Raw genomic sequence first — 19902 nt, forward strand, 5'->3', positions numbered from 1 at the left:
ATGCAAAGTATTCTCCATTAAACCATAATCCATGTGAAAGCTTCATACCTGCTTGGCACCTTCTGACCTCAAATGCTATGAAAAGCAGCACTGGTTGGGTCTACTGGTCCTTAGTAAAAATATAATTTAAAAAAAAGGGAGAGAAACACCTTAAAGTGCAATTAAAGCTGTTTTAGTATGCAATTTGCACTGTAAACAAACTCTACTATAAAATGCATGGTTCCATCCCCAAAACATATGAAGGTGTTATAGGTGAAGGAGGCAGTAAAATATAACCCTTTGCAAAAGGACTAGTATTAGATAATCCATTCTGCTTCTTTTGACAAAAGATAAAAACCTGGGGAGCTTTTTCCCCAACAAATATCCTCATACGGTTGAGACATTACCCCTGCCTTATCGCAGAAACATAGGGACAGTGCTTTGATAGATTGTGGCTCTATAAGAAATCTTTATTCAGGGAGTGATGGTTTAATCCATGTAAACCTCTGTCTGTGTCTAACACTTATCTTACCATTCACTTTTTACAAAAGCCCAATTTAGCACTCTTCTGGAAACTTTACACCACTTTTTAATTAGTTGCCATTTGATTTCATTTTTCAGCTAGAACTCGTTCTGTAAGTGTCATGTATGCTTAATTTCCTAACAAGTAACTAATTGCCTCGAGATTAGTTTTTCCAGTCATGGATGAAAAAATCTCTTTCCCTTAAAAAGCTTCACTCTCCACAAGACTTATCTTTTGCACAAATTGCATGCCTATGGACGTGATAAGAACATGCTGTGCACAATAGAATGATATTACATCAGCTTGGGAAATTATGTTCATTTCATGTCATTAGGCTCGTGAGGAGAGGCCGCAGTGTAGCATAAAGATCACACTATCCATTAGGGGTCAAACTCAATGCCTTCAAATGAAATAGGATCCTTAATTACATATAGTAAAATAGGCTAATTGTGCAGCTAAATCATTTAGAGAAAGTAAAATGATTTCCTCCCCTGAGGCTGTTTATTGACTTCGACATCATCAACTATAGGAAAGTTTAAACTTGATTAACCAAAATCAGTTGCATCCACTTAATGGATGGATTGGTCAAAGGAGATTTTCTTCATTGGATGGAGGAGATTGAGAGAGCCATCACAAGCACAAGTAGAAGGCAAGGCAAGTGTCACCTCTCATCTTAGAGCCTTTTTGTCAGATGGGACCTCTCGTATGAGAGTTGAAACATCTCCAAGAACCTAAAATGAAGTCCAGTTTCCTTTAACTCAAGTGCTTAATACTACAGTGACCTGGAGGACTCAGAGCCTACACATGGAGCCTCCAGCTTCTTCACAGTGGACCTCAAATTGCCCTCAAATTCCCCCACTTAAAGTGCTACATACTGTATGTCAATTTAAGAAACACTGGACGGCTGCGTGAAAGTGGCAACATTCAGTAACACTAATGAAAAGACTTTGTGAAAGTTGTATATCATAGTTATTTTGATTAGGCAGTAATAGATGAAGTGTGCATAGTCCAAACATCCCACAGTCTACATTCCAGGTTCATGTTGATCGCTAATAAAACTGAATGCTCATTAGCGCATATGCTCATTAGAGAATGTTTCTGACTGACAAAGAAAATGCATGCTTAATTGGTGATGGAAACATTGTTTCTAAACTAATCAACAAATCATTTTTGCTACATAGATGGACCTTGCAACAATTTGCCACAGAGATTGAATCAAAATACGTTTTGGCTGAAAGAGGAAAATGTGGTAAAGTACATTTTGACCCTACCTGCTTTGTAAATGCATACCGCTTTCAATCTTCAACCAGCAGATAATTCAACCATTTAGGTTGAGGCCAACATCGTCCGGAGTATGACTCCATGTTTTCTGTACTTTAAATTTTCACTTGTTTACTCATACAACCCTATTGCTTGAGGAAAGACATTTAGATGATTTAGAAGCCTATGAGTCATCAGAAATTTGCAGATTTGTACGATATAGTTCCCTTGGCAGTCACACCAGTAAAGAATGATTTTATGAAGGATGGGGGGGACATGTAAAGGATTATGGCAATTAAGATTTGACTACCTGTTGCTGTTTTTCCCTGATAGTCAAATGATTTTGATTCAAAACACCTCAAATAGAAGAAACGGAAAAGTAGCCGCTGCATGTCAGTTTCAGGAAGTTCTCTGCTTGGCTCTCATTGAATGATGTGACCCTTGCTTGGGGGCCAGCCTCGGGCTCCTCAAACATGCTAGAAAAATTTCTGTGCCTGTCTCTCTGTTTCAATCAAATTGTGAAAAATGACAAAAGCAAGTCAAGTCTGTTCTGTTAGCAGAGGGAAATGTTGAGCAAGGAAACATGGAGGCAGAAAGAATGAGGCAGACGATTTTTATAGTCATGAGTGGTGGGGGTCTGAAATATTCATTATGTTCCCTTTGTCTTTCTCGAGAGCATCGTCAGCATTTCTGAGGCAACCAACATTGAACAAGAGCATGTCAGAAAAAAGTAGTTAGGGCTGGGTAGTGCTATAACATTTCTACAGGTTCTGATATGTGTTTAATAGGTTTTGCTTCCTGTAATGACCTAAATGAAAGCACATTGTGCTTTTTATCAAAGAGCTGTGGAAAAGCTAGTTATGTTAATTTCTATGTGAAGGCATTTGACAAAACTGGCAAAATCCAGAAACCACAGCAAAATTGTGTGGACTGTTTTGGGGATTGAATATGCCCCTGGATATTTTATCCCTGTTTGAGCCCGACAAAGGTGTGCCTGTAATACACTAATTGCTCTCTCTACCTTGCTTGCAGGAGAAAATCAAGCAGTGAGAGCAAGAAAGAGTTGGGCAGTTATAATATATGAATGTGAAAAGCTAGAGAAATCAAAAATTGACTTCATCACCTTTTTGACTTTGAGTTGTGCTTTCAGAAATGTCCGGTCTGTAGTAAACAGCTTCTGAAGAAAGGCTCCACAACAACCATTAAAATTGAAAAGTCAACCATGAAGTGACTCCAGTGGATATTAAGGATATCGAGGTTGCATCTTTTTTGTCTGTGTTCTCTTTCTAAAAAAAATAAAAATAAAAAATCTTGAAAGGAAAAATATTAATGGGAACACTCCCCCCCCCACACACACACACACACATTTTGCCATGTAATGGCCAAAACTGTTTAAATTAATCTTTCACCTCATAATTCTACCCATAATGCACCATAATGACAAAGTGAAAACAGTTTACTTGAAATTATTGCAAATTTAGTAAAAATCAAAAGCAAAAAATTTTTACTTACAAAAGCATACACAGCCTTTGCTTAATACTTTGTTGAAGCACTTTTGGCAGCAATTATAGCTTTTAGTCTTTTTGGGTAAGATGCTACAAGCTTGGCTCAACTATTTTGGAGCAATTTCTTCCATTCTTCTTTGCAGTTCCTCCCAAACTCTACCAGTTTGGATGGTCATTCTCCAATATTTCCAGAGATGTTCAGTTGGGTTCAAGTCTGGGCTCGAGCTGGGTCACTCAGAGACATTCACAGAGTGCTCACAAAGCCACTCCTTTGTTATCTTGGCTCTCTTCTTAGGGTTGTTGTCCTATTGGAAGATAATCCTTCCAAGGTCCAGAGTGCTTTGGAGCAGGTTATCATCAAGGATGTCTCTGTACATTGCTGCATTCATCTTTCCATCGACCCTGACTAGTCTCACAGGTCTTCCTGCTGAAAAACATCCCCACTGCCATGCTTCACTGTACGGATGTATTAGCCAGATGATGAGTGGTGCCTGGTTTTCTCCAGATATAACACTTGGCATTCAGACCAAAGAGTTCAATCTTTGTTTGATCAGACCAGGGTATTTAGGTGAGCTGTCATGTAGTGGCTTCCATCTGGCCATTATGCCATACAGGCTTGATTGGTGAAGGGCTGCAGAAATATTTGTGGAGAGGGGGGAACCTTCGAAAAGGCCAGAGTAACACTGGAAATTGTAGAAACATCTCACAGATGAACGCAAGTGAGTTTGACTTTCATGGAAAAGGCTGTGAATATCTGTGGATTATTATTTTATTTTTTAATAATCTTTGTAATTATGGTATGTGTAGAATTTTAAGGTGAGAAATGAATTTCATCCATTTTGGAATTAGACTGTAACATGACAAAATATGGAACAAGTAAAGCACTGTGAATACATGCAGACGCACTGTACATTTATTCTTTGCAAATATATATACCTCAGCCCTCTGCACCCCTTTATGGCCGCATGTGCTCTGTTTCCCTATAACTGCTGTGGATGGCCAGCAATTTTCTACAAGCAACTATGAAATCATTTTTGAGACCTTATATTTAAATTTACTTGAATAACACCAACACAGAAAAAATAGATATGCCAATGAAATATTCTGTAGTGTTTTACATTTGTACCCGAGATACTTTAAATGTTCTGGTCAGTGTTTCACCTCAGATGTGAAGCGTCGACATATGTTTGCTCTGGATGAGGCTGTTAAACTTTGTAAAATGAGTCCGATACAGGTCGACGAGTCAGTTCACTTTTAACCAATATGAATGATGATTTGCTGAGAATATCCTTAACTTTTCTATTGGTTTCAATGCTGTGTCAGTGTTAGTGAACCTTCTAACATTGTCAGACTCAGGGAATTAGCAAATAAACTCTTACAAAGTGGGAATTTAATCAATCTGCTTATTACAGGAAAGTGTGATTTTTAGGATACTTGAGCCTAACATTAGCTAGCATAAAGGTTCATCATCAGTTGATATTTAGCCACCTTGTTGTCAGCTGTCCAGAGCAAGAAGGGTCATAAGCATGTTTAAGCATGCTGATGCCTGTTTTCTGACTTCAGTTCAGGAAATGAGGCTACAGGTAAGGAGGAAGAGGATAAGGGAATACATAGTGCAGTCAGACGAACAATAGGATGAGAAAGAGATGAAAGTCTAAAATTATAAATCTTAAATAGAGAGGTGTTTAGTGTTCACCAGATTTCCCATTTCTTTCTTTCTTTGGGAATTCTCACGACTCTCGAACATTATTGGGGTATAGATGGTTAACTGGATAAGTAAGTACTTTCCTTTTTCTTAGTTAACAAGTGAGAAGTCAGCCTAACAACCACATAAAATAAACAAAACACATTGTAAGCTCATTTTGCTGGAGGTTTCATTGTTGCGCATATGGCTGCCTCAGCACCATCCTCTGTGTGTTGAATCATGAATAGCTTTGGTAATGCCTCCCACCATGATAATTCCATGCTGTGCTGTTATATCCATGCTTGGAGGAAGAAGACAAATGTACAAATTTTCACATATCCACTTATATGGATTTCAGGACTTTATTGAGCATTAAAAAATATACAACAAGGAAAATATCATTTTCCTTTCCCCATATTTATGTTTTTCCTTTTCAAAATCTGATTTAATGCTTCCAGATGAACGACCCATGATCCAAAGGGACAAAATGAAAAACAAAATAAATAAAAATAGAGCAGTCCTTTTTAGTTCAACAGTATAAGTTGGAAACCACTGAAACAGTTAGCATATCTGTTTGTTGATATCCTTCACTGAAAATCTGAAAAACGGATTTCAAACAGATTTGGTTTGAACAAGACTGAAATCACAGACTAGGTCGTCACATCTGACTCTGGATCTCCGTAGAGTTCTGCTAGTTTCTGGAACTGGGGTCCCCAGTTATCCAGATAGTTAAAATCCTGCTCCGAATGTGTGCCGGGTGAGTCTAAAGGACTGATGGATCCTGTAGGTGAGCCCTGACCCTCGTAAGCGTAGGTCTGAAGTGAATCGTACGGCGGCACGCTAGTGTCCATGTCGGCCTCCACTAGTTTCTGCTTGATGAATTGATGCACATCCACCTCATCCAGCTCCACAGACGGGCTGCGATGGATGCGGGGCGGGCCGCAATGTTTCCTCCCCTCTGGGCGAATGTCCCGTCGGAACTTGAGCTCCTCTGCGGCAGCCGGGTTACGAAGAGCGATGATGTCGAAAGCCTCCGTGTCCTCCTCGCCACCGCCCTCATCATCATAGGTGACCACATTCTCTCTAATGTCTTCTTCAGAGATGATAAGGGGCTCTTTCTTGCTCCGCCTTAGAGTAATAAACAGGACTACAATTGCTGCAACACAGAAAAAAGATGGTTTGCAGTGTTAGTGCTAATAACGGTGAGGACAGTTAAAAGATGCTAATGTGCTATGTGCTAATATCGGGCCTGTTAAATGTGTTTGTTTCTTAAAAAAAAAAAATCACTGCACCAAAGCTGGGTTTTTTGGCATATATACAGTATATAATTTCCACCAGGATGCTTAAAATAACACGGGGCTAAAAAGCTGGATACCAGTAAGAAGCATTAGAAATCATTAGCAATGAATCCCTGATTATTATTTGAATGCTAACGATTGACACGGTGGCGATGTGCACATCAGAGTCATTGCTGGAGCCAATTCAACCTCATATTCAATCAAAATGTCCAACATTTCAAATACTTTTCTCATGCAATGACTTCTAAGTTTTATGTGAATAGAAAGAATGTGCCTGCTCATCTACATTAAAGGAAATACGGCCTGATGTTGCCAAATGTCTGTACTGACAAGTAGCTTACAGTGTAAAATATATTTTCCAACTCTTAATGAAGTCATGAAGTCAAGTAATACTTGATAAGGTGCTAGAGTTTGAAACTTGTTACTGCAGCTAATGAGAGTTATGCTTCTTTGGGTTAATGATGACCTCTTAGCAATATGTTAACGTGAACATTTATTTAATAAAATGGCTTCAGTGAGAGAAGAAAATTTTTACAGCAGTGCAATATCTAAAAGGAGTTCATTAAGTTACATTAGCACAGACAAGTGAGATATATCAGTATTACTGCAGAGCCGACTGGGCTTCACACTGAAGCTGCATTGCAAGCTACCAGGAGAAAAAACTGTGCATTTTGGCATTGCACATCTAACTGTTATATTCTATATTCACCTAAAAGCAACACACTGTTGTGTTAGATCGGCCTGTAATGATGAGGCACCTAACGCATACAAGGTGAGAGATAGGAAGGTGATGTGTTGGATAAAGAGTAACAGGATTCAGCTTTCATAACCTCAGGGATGCACCGATGCATTTACCTGATCTATTCAAGCAAAACATTTTTTGTATACATATTGCAGTAGATTCGGCATGCTGTAACTGACTATAAAGCAGTTCTGTTGTCAGTGTACCTCAAAACATCCTCTCTTCAAACTTGAGTTAGTCAACCACTGGAGACTTTATTCCAGTAGTTCAATTTTGTAGGTAAGAAAAAAAGTAAAACCAAAGTGCAGAGTTTCAACTGAATTAAAAAATCTATACATTACACAAAACACCCTTTTATTTTTGCAACTTTGTAACACTGCTTGGCTTCTTATTAGATTAGATCTATGGATCTGAATTAAACTAGCCTCCTTAAGTTAAGCATGAGGACTCAAATAGTGAAATGTATAAAGAGACATTTTTTCATGTCTTTAATATTTGATTTTTTTTTTAATGGCAAGATAACAACTTTGGTGCAGTGAGACACACACACACACACAAAACTGTCTCACTATACCCTCATACACCTGATGAATAAAGTGATTACACTCAAATTCATTAAAAGTTTCACCACTGAGTGTGTTTCCATGCTTGTGTTTTAAAATTTATTTTTAAAAAAGGGTGATTAATCTGTACAACCCCCCCCCCTAAACTTTATTCCACCTGGTGCTTTGCCCAAGTGGGGTTATAGAGGGTGAAAAATGCAATTTGTCTGGGACAGTGCTTATCACTCAGCTTGTTTAAAGCAACCAATTACACAAAGCGACCATGTGACTGTGTGAGGCAACTTGGGAAAATCACTGAGCAGAAAAAGGAAACAATTTATTTTTTGATTATTTATTTAACTTTGTCATGCACGTGTTGTAGCTGATACGGTTAAAACTGTTTTGCACCACGTCTCTCTTGCGCTATCTGCAGTTTAATGCCTCGCTGTGATTTGGAGGTAAACAACCTTAGCATACAGTAAAAATGTTACTGAGACTCTGAGAAAACGCACCTTTATTACTTGCTGGCATTTCATACACCAGACAGCAGTTTCCACAGTTCATGATCTACTTGCATTTAAAGTATATTCCTGTCCACTGTGCAAACTATATTGGAATACACTTTCTCCATTAAAGCTTCATAATGGGCTATTCAGGTCATTCCATGTGGCTAGCCTATACCAGCTATAGGGTATATGTGTTGCTCAGTATAACACTCATGGCACTGGAAGCACTATTTGAGTCTACAGATTTGTGTCAGTTACAGTAGAGACTGTTGCACAAGTCACATTTATTATGTGATTATAGGAGATGTGACTGTGTTGTATTATAAAATTAGGTTTCTACAGTAGTGTGCGAAAGTCTTTAGCTGTTGCTCATTTCCTAATATTTTGCTAGAAAAATGGGAACTAGGTAGAGCAATATGGAAATACAACATATAAGGCAAAAAAAGGATTTGTACAATTCTAACAAGCTTGAAAGTCAATATTTGGTATGAACACCTTTATTCTTCAACATAGAATAGAATAGAATAGCGTTTATTTTCATTGTACAAGGTACAACGAAATTGGAGTGCCACTCCCTTGGTGCAAAATGCAATAATAAATATAAGTATAAAATATAAAAAGTACAATAAAACAACCAAAGTACTCAAACAATAATAAGTACGATATATACAGAATAGCAAAATTCATATAATGATAATATGAGTACACTCAAAAAAATCAACTAGGGCATGTGTTTGATTAACAAAGTAGTAATATGTTTACATCACATGAAGAAATCATTTTTATGCTCATTAAATGATTCATTCTTTTTTGTTGAATATAAATCAAAGAAAACTTTGATGAGTTAAATTCGTTCATGGCAATCCAATGAGAATGAGGTCCATCAAACCAAAGGCTCTGATAGCGTCATGTATTGCGCATGCTCCACGCCCACCGGATGCGGAAAGGTCCGTTGAGAAGTTAACGAGCGCACGTGGAGTTACTTCTTTGGCATACCTGATAGTGAGGTAAGTAATATTTCTTGATATATTTATTTAGGTTAGTGGAGTGAGAGATAAATACTATTAGTTAAAATTTTTTACCTGTGTAGTGTGGAGATTTATATATAGCAGGGAGGTTGTAGACCCAAACATTTTTCAAATGTAAGTCGGTGAATTTAATGTTTTTTTAAAAAACTTAACCGGAGTCGCTAATTGTTGCAACAGAGCAAAAACTGATGAGGTTATTTTGGTAAGTTCGTTTTTTTGTTTTTGTTTCTGTCGACTTTGAATGAGGTGTGTTTCATGGTTATCTGCGTTGGTAGGACTGTTTTTCTTCTCTGGAGTTAGCTAACTTTGAAGAGCGGGAAAGCCGCGTAGAGCCGTAACGTCTTCGCATATAGCTCCGTGAATGAAGGGTTACTTTCTGCTTAACCGGAGTTGGTGATTGTTGGTAGTAGTGGTAAGACTGACCGACATGTTTTTGGTGATTTTATGAGTGTTTTATGATGCTCTATCTAAAATTCCTGTTTTTGTCAGTGGAGTTTAGTCGCGGGCAACCGCATTAACTGGATTGATGAAAGGTTTAATTCAACTAAACCAGCGTTTAGGGGAGTTAATAACAAGGAGTAAGATAAAATCTGTCACAATAATTGCATGTGCATTTTCTTTTTTTGTAATATATTCACTTAATTTTTGAATTCAGAATGATTTAGGTGGATAATTGTTTGGGTTATAGTTTCTCTGGTGCTCTGCATTAGGCTGACTAACGGTGCGTTCACACCGAACGCGATAGACGCCCCTAGCTGATCTCGTGCACATTTGCACCTCGAAGCGCGTCCAGCATGAACTGGTCGAGGTTTATATGCAATTTTCACGCGTACGAAGAAGAGATCTGGGAGGAAGTAGTGCCAGACGGTATGTTATTAAAATGGCAGCTGTCAATCTAGCGTTTGAAGAAAGAGTCTCCCTTCTCTATTTGCTGTGGAGAGCAGAGCAGTGCCTAAAGGATGTCCTCACTGTACCTGGGTCCATCAGGTCTTCCACAAGCGTGAGCAGTTTGGTGAGTTTCACCACTTGCTCCAGAAGCTCCGTCTGGATGACGGCCGCTTTCAGCTGTACCACCTTCTGTCCCTTGCCGAGTTTGAGGAGCTGCTGTCCCGCAGATTTTACCAGCTGGAACGGTAGACGTGATAAGCGCGAATGCACAAAATGCACCACACAAACTGCAGTGCGTATTTTACTTCGCGCTTCAAAGGCGTCAGTCGTGTGAAGTAGGCAGAAAAGCGTTTTCTCAATGCAAATCTGCTTCCGAAGTTTAGCTGGACCCCCAGTCGCGCTTCATCGTGCTCCTCCATTGACTTTACATGTAAACCTGAAGCTCTGGTCGCGTCTATCGCGTTCGGTGTGTACGCACCGTAACAGTCTTCACATTTCACAGTATGTAGATATTAACACAAATTTGTCAGAGTAATAACTTTGTTTTAATTAATTTCTCTCCCCAGAAATACATCACAAAATAAAGCCACATTCCCATGCTCTGAGATTCTTATGCACCTCCTCAACAATACATGGTAAGTTCATGTTTGCCTTATTATTATTATTATGTTATTTATTTATTTATTTTGGATGATGCAGAAGTTTAATCTCCTTGACGTTTTCTAATGCATATTTCATTTTTTATCAGTGACGTGTATGTGGCAGTGCAAGCATTGTGTTACCAGAGAGAGCAGCAGGTACAAATTACTTCAACATTATAAACTACATCATCATTACGGAATAGGTCAACATTATCTGTGCATATATGTTAATTGTCCGTGCACATTTAAGACTTGGAGTGGACTGAACACTCATGTCTATAAAGCTCATTCATCTCAGTTTACACAGACAGCTTCAAGTTCAGTAACTTTTAAATGTGAGTTATGTGACTGCAGTGACGTCTTCTCTGAGAGAGATTTTTTTTGTCCATATTGGAACACATCTGCGAAGTAACGAGACAGTTAGTTGTGTGTTTCTTGGTTGCCCTTTCAAGACAAATATTTACAATACATTTTATACACACAAAAAGAGGAAGCATCATCCACACACACTTAAAGATTTTAAAGCCAGTGTAGTTACACGTGTGGACCCAGTTCAAGTGATAGAGTCCTCTGATAATGTAAGGGCTAGCTGTTCTGAAGATGTATCCTATGGTGAATTTGAAAGTGAGTCAGTGACAGAATGTGATAATAGTGCTGTTGAAAATCAGCCCGAACTAACTGAACGGAAATTAGCAGTAATATTGTTGAAATTGGAACACATATTTCATGTTCCAGCAAAAGGATTAGATGAGTTCTTAGAGGAGTTAGTTTTTCTGTTGAGTTCAGCTACCTCTGACAAAACGTACAATTACAGAAATTTTTAAGAGCCATAACCTCCATATTAGTCAGGCTGTTATTGAAGAGCTTGCAAATTCTGTATGTGTTTCTAACCCTGTGGCTAAAATATTGGGAAAGTGTGGCCCTCTTGCCACTCCTTATAAAAGAAAACTATACTACATACAAAATTTTAGGGTTGTAGAGCCTGTTGAGTATTTTTTATCGATAGACCAAAGGAAGTCATTTCAGTACATCCCTTTATTACAGTTATTGCAGGAAATATTGAGTCACAATAAATTGCTGGATAGAGTGATTGAAGAACAAATAGCTCAAGAAAATAGAGAGAATCTGAATGGTGATCAGAGGGTTTACAGATCTTTTCGAGATGGGGAGCATTATAAAAGAAATAGCTTTCTAGATGGTGAGAAGTTGAGAATTTCTATTAACCTTTATATTGATGATTTTGAGGTTTGTAATCCTCTTGGGACCTCACGGAAAAAGCACAAGCTTTGTGGTGTATATTGGGTCTTGGGCAATTTACCACCTGGTTCTCATTCAGCCCTTTCATCCATTTATTTGGCAATCCTTTGCAAGAGTGAAGATTTGAGGACATTTGGGTTTGAAAAAGTCTTTGATCCACTTTTGAGAGATCTGGTAACTTTGGAGCAACATGGTGTGTTCATCAGTCAGTTGAACGAGTGTATTAAAGGAACTGTGAGCTGCGTCATAGCTGACAACCTAGGAGCCCATGGGCTGGCAGGTTTTGTGGAAAGTTTTTCTGCTGAATACATATGCAGATTCTGTACAGCTAAAAAATCTGAAATAAAGTCAGTGACTGCTGGTGATTTTGAGCATAGAACACCGGAACTTCATGAATTCCATTTGAAGCGTGCACAAGAAACAGCAAGTGCTTGTTGTGGAGTTAAGCGAGATTGTATTTTGAGTAAGAATCTGAGCCATTTTTGTCACTGCAGGCTACCCTCCAGATGTAGCACATGATCTGCTAGAGGGCATAATACCAGTGGAGCTTGCGCATTGTTTTTCTTTTTTAATCTCTAAAAAGTATTTCACCTTAGAAAAACTTAACAACTTGATCCAAAATTTTGAGTATAAATGGGCAGATAAAACCAACCGGCCTCATGCAATTCCCCAGACTTTCTCATTAAAAAAAAATATTGGTGGAAATGCACATGAAAATTGGTCTCTGCTTCGTTTGTTGCCTCTAATTATTGGTCCACTTGTTCCAGAGGATGAACCTGCATGGCATATTGTTTTGGATCTGAAGGACATTGTGGAGCTTGTTGTAGCCCCTGTCCAGTCTGATGAGTCGATTTCCTACCTTGAGTGTAAAATCAGTGAACATCACCAGAGATACCAAGAACTTTTTCCAAACAACAGTCTTCTCCCTAAACATCATTATTTGGAGCACTACCCTGCTCTGATTCGGCATTTTGGGCCTCTTGTCCACAAATGGACAATGAGATTTGAGGCGAAACATAGTTTTTTTTAAACAAATTGCTCGCCATACAAACTGTTTTAAGAACATACCTGTTACACTTGCCAAAAAACATCAGCTCGTGATTGCCTCTGACTTGCACTCTTCTGACCATAAGACACCTTTAATGGTAAATGTTGGCTCATCAGTACCAATTGATGTTCTGAAAAGTGATATCGCAGTAGCTATAAAGCAAAGATTACCAGATGAAACTGATGTCCATATTACAAAAAGCGTGTCATACAATGGCATGAACTACAGCACAGGAATGATAGTTGTTCATGGGCAAATATTTGGTTTGCCAGAGTTTGCAGAAATTCTGCAGATTTTTATTTTGCATGGCAGAATATACTTTTTTGTAAAAAAGTTCTCTGTTTGGTATCGAGAGCACTTCAGAGCTTTTGAGCTTGACATGTCACATGCGAGAGAGGTGTCTCTGATTGAGCATGGGGAATTACTCGATGACTACCCGTTAGCTGCCTATTCAGTGGGAGGCCTGCGTCTGGTTACTCTGAAGAGACACACTAACTTGCAGGGTAAACAGGAGTGATGTTTGTAAGTATTTTCCCCCTATATCACCTGGCACAGTAAATAATACATCATACTTTGCAGACCAATTGCTACTTAATTTATTGAGAGTAGATTTCTTTTAAGCATCTTATGCAAGAATTGTCATTAATTAGAAGAATGCAAGACAAATCTGGAAAATGCACTATTCACTTCTCCAGTAAAAAAATTCCTCGAGGCCAAGGTGACATCATCAAATTATCGTTGACATTAGAATTTGTTACACACACTCGCACAATAGTCAATGAGTACATCTTTATTTATTTTTTAAATATTTGATATTTGTCCAGGTCAGCATGATGCCCCAGCCCATAAGACTGAGGATCATTCTCGGAGAAGATGATGCCAGGAAACTAATTTTACCAGCTGGGATATCAGACTCCATTGAGGAATTGTGTCAGGAAATAAAGACAAATTTTGGAGTGCAACAGGATTTTTGTCTTCAATATCAAGATCCTGATTTCGGAAATGATTTTGTAAATCTGACTGCGATCTCTGAAATTAATGATAAAGCAACTTTAAAGGTTGTATACTTGGATAGTGTGCAGTTGCAAAGTTTTACAGAAGATGGAGTGACATGTCAACCAGTGCGAAGTCCAACACATTCCTTTTCAAGCTCTTCAGACACAGACAATACAAGGCCCGTTTCATCGTCAGGTTCATCACCGTCTACAAGACTGTCAGTGTGGCCAAGTGTCTTCACAGTCCCTCGTTTCAGCTATGAGGCTGAACTGCAACTTGAAAAGGCCAATGCTGAGTTCATTGCTGGTGGAACTCATTTGACCCCCTCACCAAAACTGAAATCCCACCTTTTAGAAAGGCTGGCTGAAGAAATAATAAAATTTAAAGTCTATCCAACTGACAATGACCTGAATGAAGTTGCAGAAGCCCTTGTCAAACAGCATCCTTGTCTGAGGGAGCAGGGATCCTTTAATGGCTGTTATGGTTGGAAAATTAGCCTCAAGTATAAAATGGCCAATGTCCGGACCAAACTAAGAGGCCTGGGCTGTGCTGAGGTGTTGGTAAATTCACTAAAGAACAAGGCCCAAGACAAAAGTAAGGCAGCATTGAATGTGAAAAAGCCTAGAAGAGCAGAAGTCAATTACTGTCCGCAGTATCCAAAAGGAGAAACCACTGACAGCCTGGAAAAAGAGAGAATTGCACTGCTTTCAGAGGTTCAGAAGAGAAACAATGACAATATAGTGACAATGAAAATGCAGAAGACTTTTTCGTACAGAAGGCAAGAAGTTATTCAAGGACAGCCCTTCATTGCAGATTTTAAAAGCAGATGGCCAGCTCTGTTCACCGAGAAAGAGGTGCATGTCCTATATGTCTAACTTTATGTCGCAAGAGTGTGTTTATGGTTGACCAGTTATTTCTTGCTTCACTAATATTGACATAACATAGTGATAAAACAGCTAATAATTCCTGGTATGTCCTTCCTCTGGTGCATATTATAAGTGCATTGTTCATGTTTTTCAGATTGACAAGGAATTCCTGCGCATATCGACAGTACCGCTGCTATCTAGATTCTTTTATGAGCTAGACTTGTACACTCCACGCATGATGGAGCTCTTTCGAGGCAAAGGTGGGGTGGCTGGCAGAAAAATGAGACACATCATGGTGGCCATCTCCAAGGTGGGTTAGATCTGTGCTTAAGAACTTTTTATGCCCATAATCTGGCAATTTTATGAGCAAAGATATCTATACATATGGTAGGCAAAAGTCCTAAGAGGTTTTCATATTTTATACAAATTATATAAGCATCAGTCTTTTATTAATAAGTAATTGATAAAATCGTATGGTTAATTTTGATCAAAATGGGGAAAAAAAACCCCAAAAAAACATTAGTGTTGCCTCATTTTGTGTCTGATTTGGTTTAGACAGATGTTTTGAGGTGGCTGTAGCTCAGGTGGTAGAGCAGGTCAGCTACTAATCAGAAGCTTGGCGGGTTGGTCCCAAGCTCCTCCAGTGTGCATGCCAAATATCCTTGGGTAAGATACTAACCCCAAGTTGCTCACCGATGCATTCATTGGAGTGTGAATGTGTATGAATGTTAGACAGTAAGCACTAAACCCGGTGGCGCCAGTGTTCGACAGCCTCGACCTCTGTCAGTGCGCCCCAGGGTGGCTGTGGCTACAATGTAGCTTACCATCACCAGTGTGTGAATGTGTGTGTGAATGGGTGTGTGAATGGGTGGATGACTGGATATGTAAAGCGCTTTGGGGTCCTTAGGGACTAGTAAAGCGCTATATAAATACAGGCCATTTAAACAGTTTAGAAAAAGTGATTGGGTGAATGAATTGTTGTATAAAGGCAGCTTTGAGTGCTCTGAGTAGAAAAACGCTATATAAGAACCAGTCTATTTACCATGTGGCCTTTTGGACTCTTCCAAACTAAGTATTCCTTTTTCAAACTGCTGCCTAAAAGTTAAATATTGTCATTATGGATTCCCTTTTTTCTTAGGATGACACAATACATACAAGACGAGCATGCATCCTGAAGTCCTTGTGTGTCTACCTGAATGAAGACCATGAGAAACTTGTGAAGGAATATACGGTCAGTTACATTCACAAGTTGTTCTGTGTTATGTAATTTGCTCCAGGAGTTATGGGTAATTTCGATATATGAAATGGTAAAATGTGACACCACGTGTGAATAAAAGATATTGCAATTGGTCCTTGTTTTGTTTCATGTCAAATTTCTGAGGTGTGAAACCAGAGACATAGAATTTAGTAAATATATCAGCATATTCACGCTGATTGCTGAATTCCTTTTTTTTTTTTTTTTCATATGTAGACTCAAACAAATGTATTATTATATTTTACGTCACAGAACACTGAGGCCAACACTGAAGCCATGGAACAAACTGTGATGGGAGTGTATGTCATACATCAGGAGGGTGCGGAGCCTGGAGATGACCCAGAGAACATCGGTGTCCTGATTGAAGGCGTGGAGGTTCTCACTGGTTTGAGGAGCATTGCAATTGCTTGTGCTCTGTTATTTGGACTGATATACTGTCTGAACCTAAGCTACCCACCGGAGCTCAAATGCACTTTTGAAGTCTTGCAAAAGATTATCATGAAGCTGGATGGACAGAGGTTGTCATCCAAGGCACAGTTCCTAAAAAACAAGCTAATGGGGTGAATGAGCTTGAAACGGACTCATGCAAGCCAGATATTTTTTTTTTCAAGGTTTCTGCAATGCAAATATGTGTTTACTGTTTTAAAGTTTAAAATTGTAAGTTATAAAATGTTCATATAAACTATGTGGTTTGCTCTGTGGCTATTACACAAAGATTGTTCGTCCATAACTTAAAGTCTTATACACTTGAAGTGTAAACACTGATTTTTGCCAGATGGCAATTGTTACAAAGGCAAATGCACACTGGTTTTCACAAATTGTTTGAGTGGAGCAGTTATGCTCAAAATTGAATGTTTTCTCCACACGTTAAATAGCATAAAGTCACTATTAATGGATACAGCCTGATTAAATGGAGGACTAATGTATGCAAGCAACATAGTAATGTTGTAATATTATAGTAATGTTGAATGTTATGTCTGAGCTTTAAATTGTGTTAAAATTCATATTGTTGTTTGCAATGCATATTTTACTACATTTTACGAAAGTTGCTTTGGGGATAATATTTTTTGTCTGCAAACTATTCAACAGACTTATTTCATTTTTATTATTAGGGTTAGGGTTATTTTATTGTATTTTTTCTTTCAGTCAGCATGTCTTGATCTGGAAGTTCTGTGGTCTTGGTATGAGATCGTTAAAGGGGAGAAAGCTAGGCTGAACTGGGATCCTGCCAACTGTTTTAAGAATGTTCAAGCAAAATAAAAGATGGTTTTGCAAGTTATCATTTATGTATGTTTCATTAATTTAATTAAAAGTAATGTTTACATAAGCAATACAAACACTAACTGAAACATGATTGGTGTAAGTACTACAGACATAAATTACATTTGTTCATTCAACAAGATTAACATTGGTGTAACAAACAAATATTTTACTAGTTCATGTAACAAGACTGACTTTTGATGTGCCAAAGTGTTTTAACAATATAACATGAATTTAAATTAATTTAATTAGACTAACTTGGTACAAACATGTTAACTGAATAAAAATCAAATTAACTGAATGTTAATGTTTAAATTATGTTACACTTACAAACATATTTAGTGTTGAAACAACACAATCAAGATGGATTGATTTAACATGATTTGTTTAGATGGAATATAGGTGGCAAGATGAAATTAAGTTCATCCAATGAATTATTTTTTTGAGTGTAGCAGCATAATATAGTGACAGTGGCAAGTATGGTATAGTTAAGCAGGTTCAATTGTTTTGTGCTTATTTACTACGGTGATAGCTCTGGGAAAGAAGCTATCCCTGAATCTGTTTGTCCTGGTTTTATGTGACCTGTACCGTCGGCCTGACGGTAATAGTTCAAGCAGTTGATTACTGGGGTGAGAGTAGTCCTTAATGATATTGCCAGCTCTGCTGAGGTACCGAGAGTTTGCAATGGCCTCCAGGCTGGGCAGAGAGCAGCCAGTGATCTTCTGGGCTGTGTTGATGACCCTCTGCAGTACTTTCCTGTCTGCAACTGAGCACCCTGCATACCATGTTGTATGCAGGACATGAACCGTCTTAGACAATCTTACTTGAAATTTCTTTAACTAGTCCTCAGGAATAGTTCTCCAGGCTTCCTGAAGGACATCCCAAAGCTCTTTTTACTCTGTTCTCTGTCAAGATGATCCCAGAATGGTTCACTAATTTTGAGGTCCAGACTCTGGGGAGGTAAATCCATGACTTCTGCACAGCAGCCTTTCTGTTATCCTCCAGTTAGTTAACCAGTTTCCTTAACGTTTTAATGACATGCTGGACAACATGCCAAGACATTCTGAACCTTTGGCTAATTGGTCTTTGGAAATCACATTGTTGTGAGATACTATGTTACGCCTGTTAAACTGTGTTATCTGTGGACTTTTTCATAGATTTAACTAAAGCACAAATAGTTTGCTTTTGTTTGTTTTCCTTTTTTGTGTGATCCCTCCTAAAATGATCAGGTACAAGGACTGGACTGAAAATGAGTGAAATAGTAGCAGTCAGTGTCCATAGAGAAACTTTCAGAAAGCCTATTGCTCAAGACCAATGGACCATGTGTCTGGCTCCTTGGAAGCAAGACTAAAGAAATGAGTAGTAGCTTAGAACTTTTGCCCTGTGTGATATAATAAGTAACTGGAAACTCATAAGCATCAAACCAAAGGTCAAAGAGAGCAAAACTTGGTTAACTGGAACATTGCTACAGAACTTCTATTATTTTTATGGATCAATATGCAAGCCATGGAGTTCATTATTTATATTTCAAATATGCAAGACAGGCTTTAAAATCATTATTAGAAAAAAAACGTGGTTTGTAAATAAGAGATGGAGTCCTGAGGGAAAAGAATGAGTCAATCAGACTAACACTGACACTTTGACTAGTAGCCATTTTATTTGTACTAAAACGAAAGGCAAGTTTCAAGGCTTATTACATAAAATAAGATGCTAAAATGAACTTAAATCTTACCCTTGAAATGATATTTATGGTAATCTGTGTCAGTACAAACTCATAAGGGTTTAGATATCAAGGAGGCTGTAGAGATTATTCTAAAATTCCTCATTTAACCCAGCTAGTAAAGTAATAGTGTACTATTTCCTCCATAGTGAGTTAATATTAGTATTGGAAACTACATCCAAACAATGATGGGCTTATGAATATTTTAAGCTATTTAAGGCATGCGTAAAGGTCATTATCAGCTGAATCATTAGTTTGCATCCCTTTCTGGTTTGCTGCAGGCCTAATTAAATGGCTTATTAGAGGGCACAGAGATAAAGCACGGACATTAATCGGACAAACAGAAAACAATCAGCCACAGACAAGTCACACTGACAAGCAAAGATGAGCAAGAACTGAAACTGCGTGCGCTGTGTGTTTAGGCGATACACTGATTTGGTAGCACTTCTCTTTACTAAACAGCTAGCTATAGTTTACATGTTTTTAAAAAAAGATTTTTGTATTTTCTGGTCCAAGGTTTATAGCATATTCATTATTGCACATTAATTAGCTTAAGCAAACTCTCAAAGGCTGCAAAGAGTTTCAAAATAATCAGTGCATGCACATTGTGTTGCTTTCTTTGACTTAGGATACTCCATGTGTGCATAAGCTCTTCCTAATTTGCACTGAGGTCTGATCACAATGACAGCAATATAATGGAAGATGATTAAAGGCCTGTAAGTTTAACGTCATTATGCGGTAAATGTCGAGATACATGTTGGTTGCATGCTAGTACCAAAGCCTAAACACACTGAGATGCTTAGCCTGACAGTACTGAGGGACAGGAGTGTATGAAATGCAAAAGAAGTCTCCCAGTGGAATTAAAAAAATGAGCATATCATGTTTAGAGAACGCGCACCATCAT

The 19902-nt window shown here is 38.3% G+C and overlaps 2 protein-coding genes across 6 annotated transcripts in view; one reads left to right on the plus strand and one right to left on the minus strand.

The window, feature by feature from the left end:
* Positions 1–5317: 5317 nt before the first annotated feature.
* The window catches only part of LOC146662495 (cadherin-18), a 210486-nt gene continuing 195901 nt past the window's right edge, over positions 5318–19902 (minus strand). For both annotated transcript variants that reach the window (XM_085419158.1, XM_085419157.1), the window contains exon 12: positions 5318–6107. In XM_085419158.1, coding sequence (XP_085275284.1) covers positions 5602–6107 — 506 coding nt within the window. In that variant the 3' untranslated portion in view covers positions 5318–5601. The remainder of the gene's footprint in view (positions 6108–19902) is intronic.
* LOC146662496 (uncharacterized) lies at positions 8925–17297 on the plus strand. Of its 4 annotated transcripts, XM_085419159.1 has the most exons (7): positions 8925–9046; positions 10522–10590; positions 10704–10752; positions 13726–14751; positions 14918–15073; positions 15902–15994; positions 16271–17297. In XM_085419159.1, the coding sequence occupies exons 2-7, from the start codon at positions 10568–10570 to the stop codon at positions 16580–16582; spliced, it is 1659 nt and encodes a 552-aa protein (XP_085275285.1). In that variant the 5' UTR covers positions 8925–9046; positions 10522–10567; the 3' UTR covers positions 16583–17297. The 4 variants fall into 4 exon arrangements, with proteins under 4 accessions (XP_085275285.1, XP_085275289.1, XP_085275288.1 ...); XM_085419163.1 differs by lacking the exon at positions 13726–14751 and having other exon boundaries at positions 8935–9046; XM_085419162.1 differs by lacking the exon at positions 10704–10752 and having other exon boundaries at positions 8987–9046.

This window comes from Rhamphochromis longiceps, linkage group LG9 (genome assembly GCF_057381845.1).
Source record: "Rhamphochromis longiceps isolate RC_006_pf linkage group LG9, R_longiceps_female_GT1.1, whole genome shotgun sequence".
Lineage (NCBI taxonomy): Eukaryota > Metazoa > Chordata > Actinopteri > Cichliformes > Cichlidae > Rhamphochromis > Rhamphochromis longiceps.

Bases quoted from the DNA above. Each gene is read 5' to 3' on its own strand.
- LOC146662496 (XM_085419159.1), top strand. From the start codon at position 10,568: ATGCACCTCCTCAACAATACATG. The intron at 10,753-13,725 runs GTACAAATTACT...ATATTTGTCCAG, and splicing joins GTTACCAGAGAGAGCAGCAG to GTCAGCATGATGCCCCAGCC. The intron at 15,995-16,270 runs GTCAGTTACATT...TTTACGTCACAG, and splicing joins AACTTGTGAAGGAATATACG to AACACTGAGGCCAACACTGA.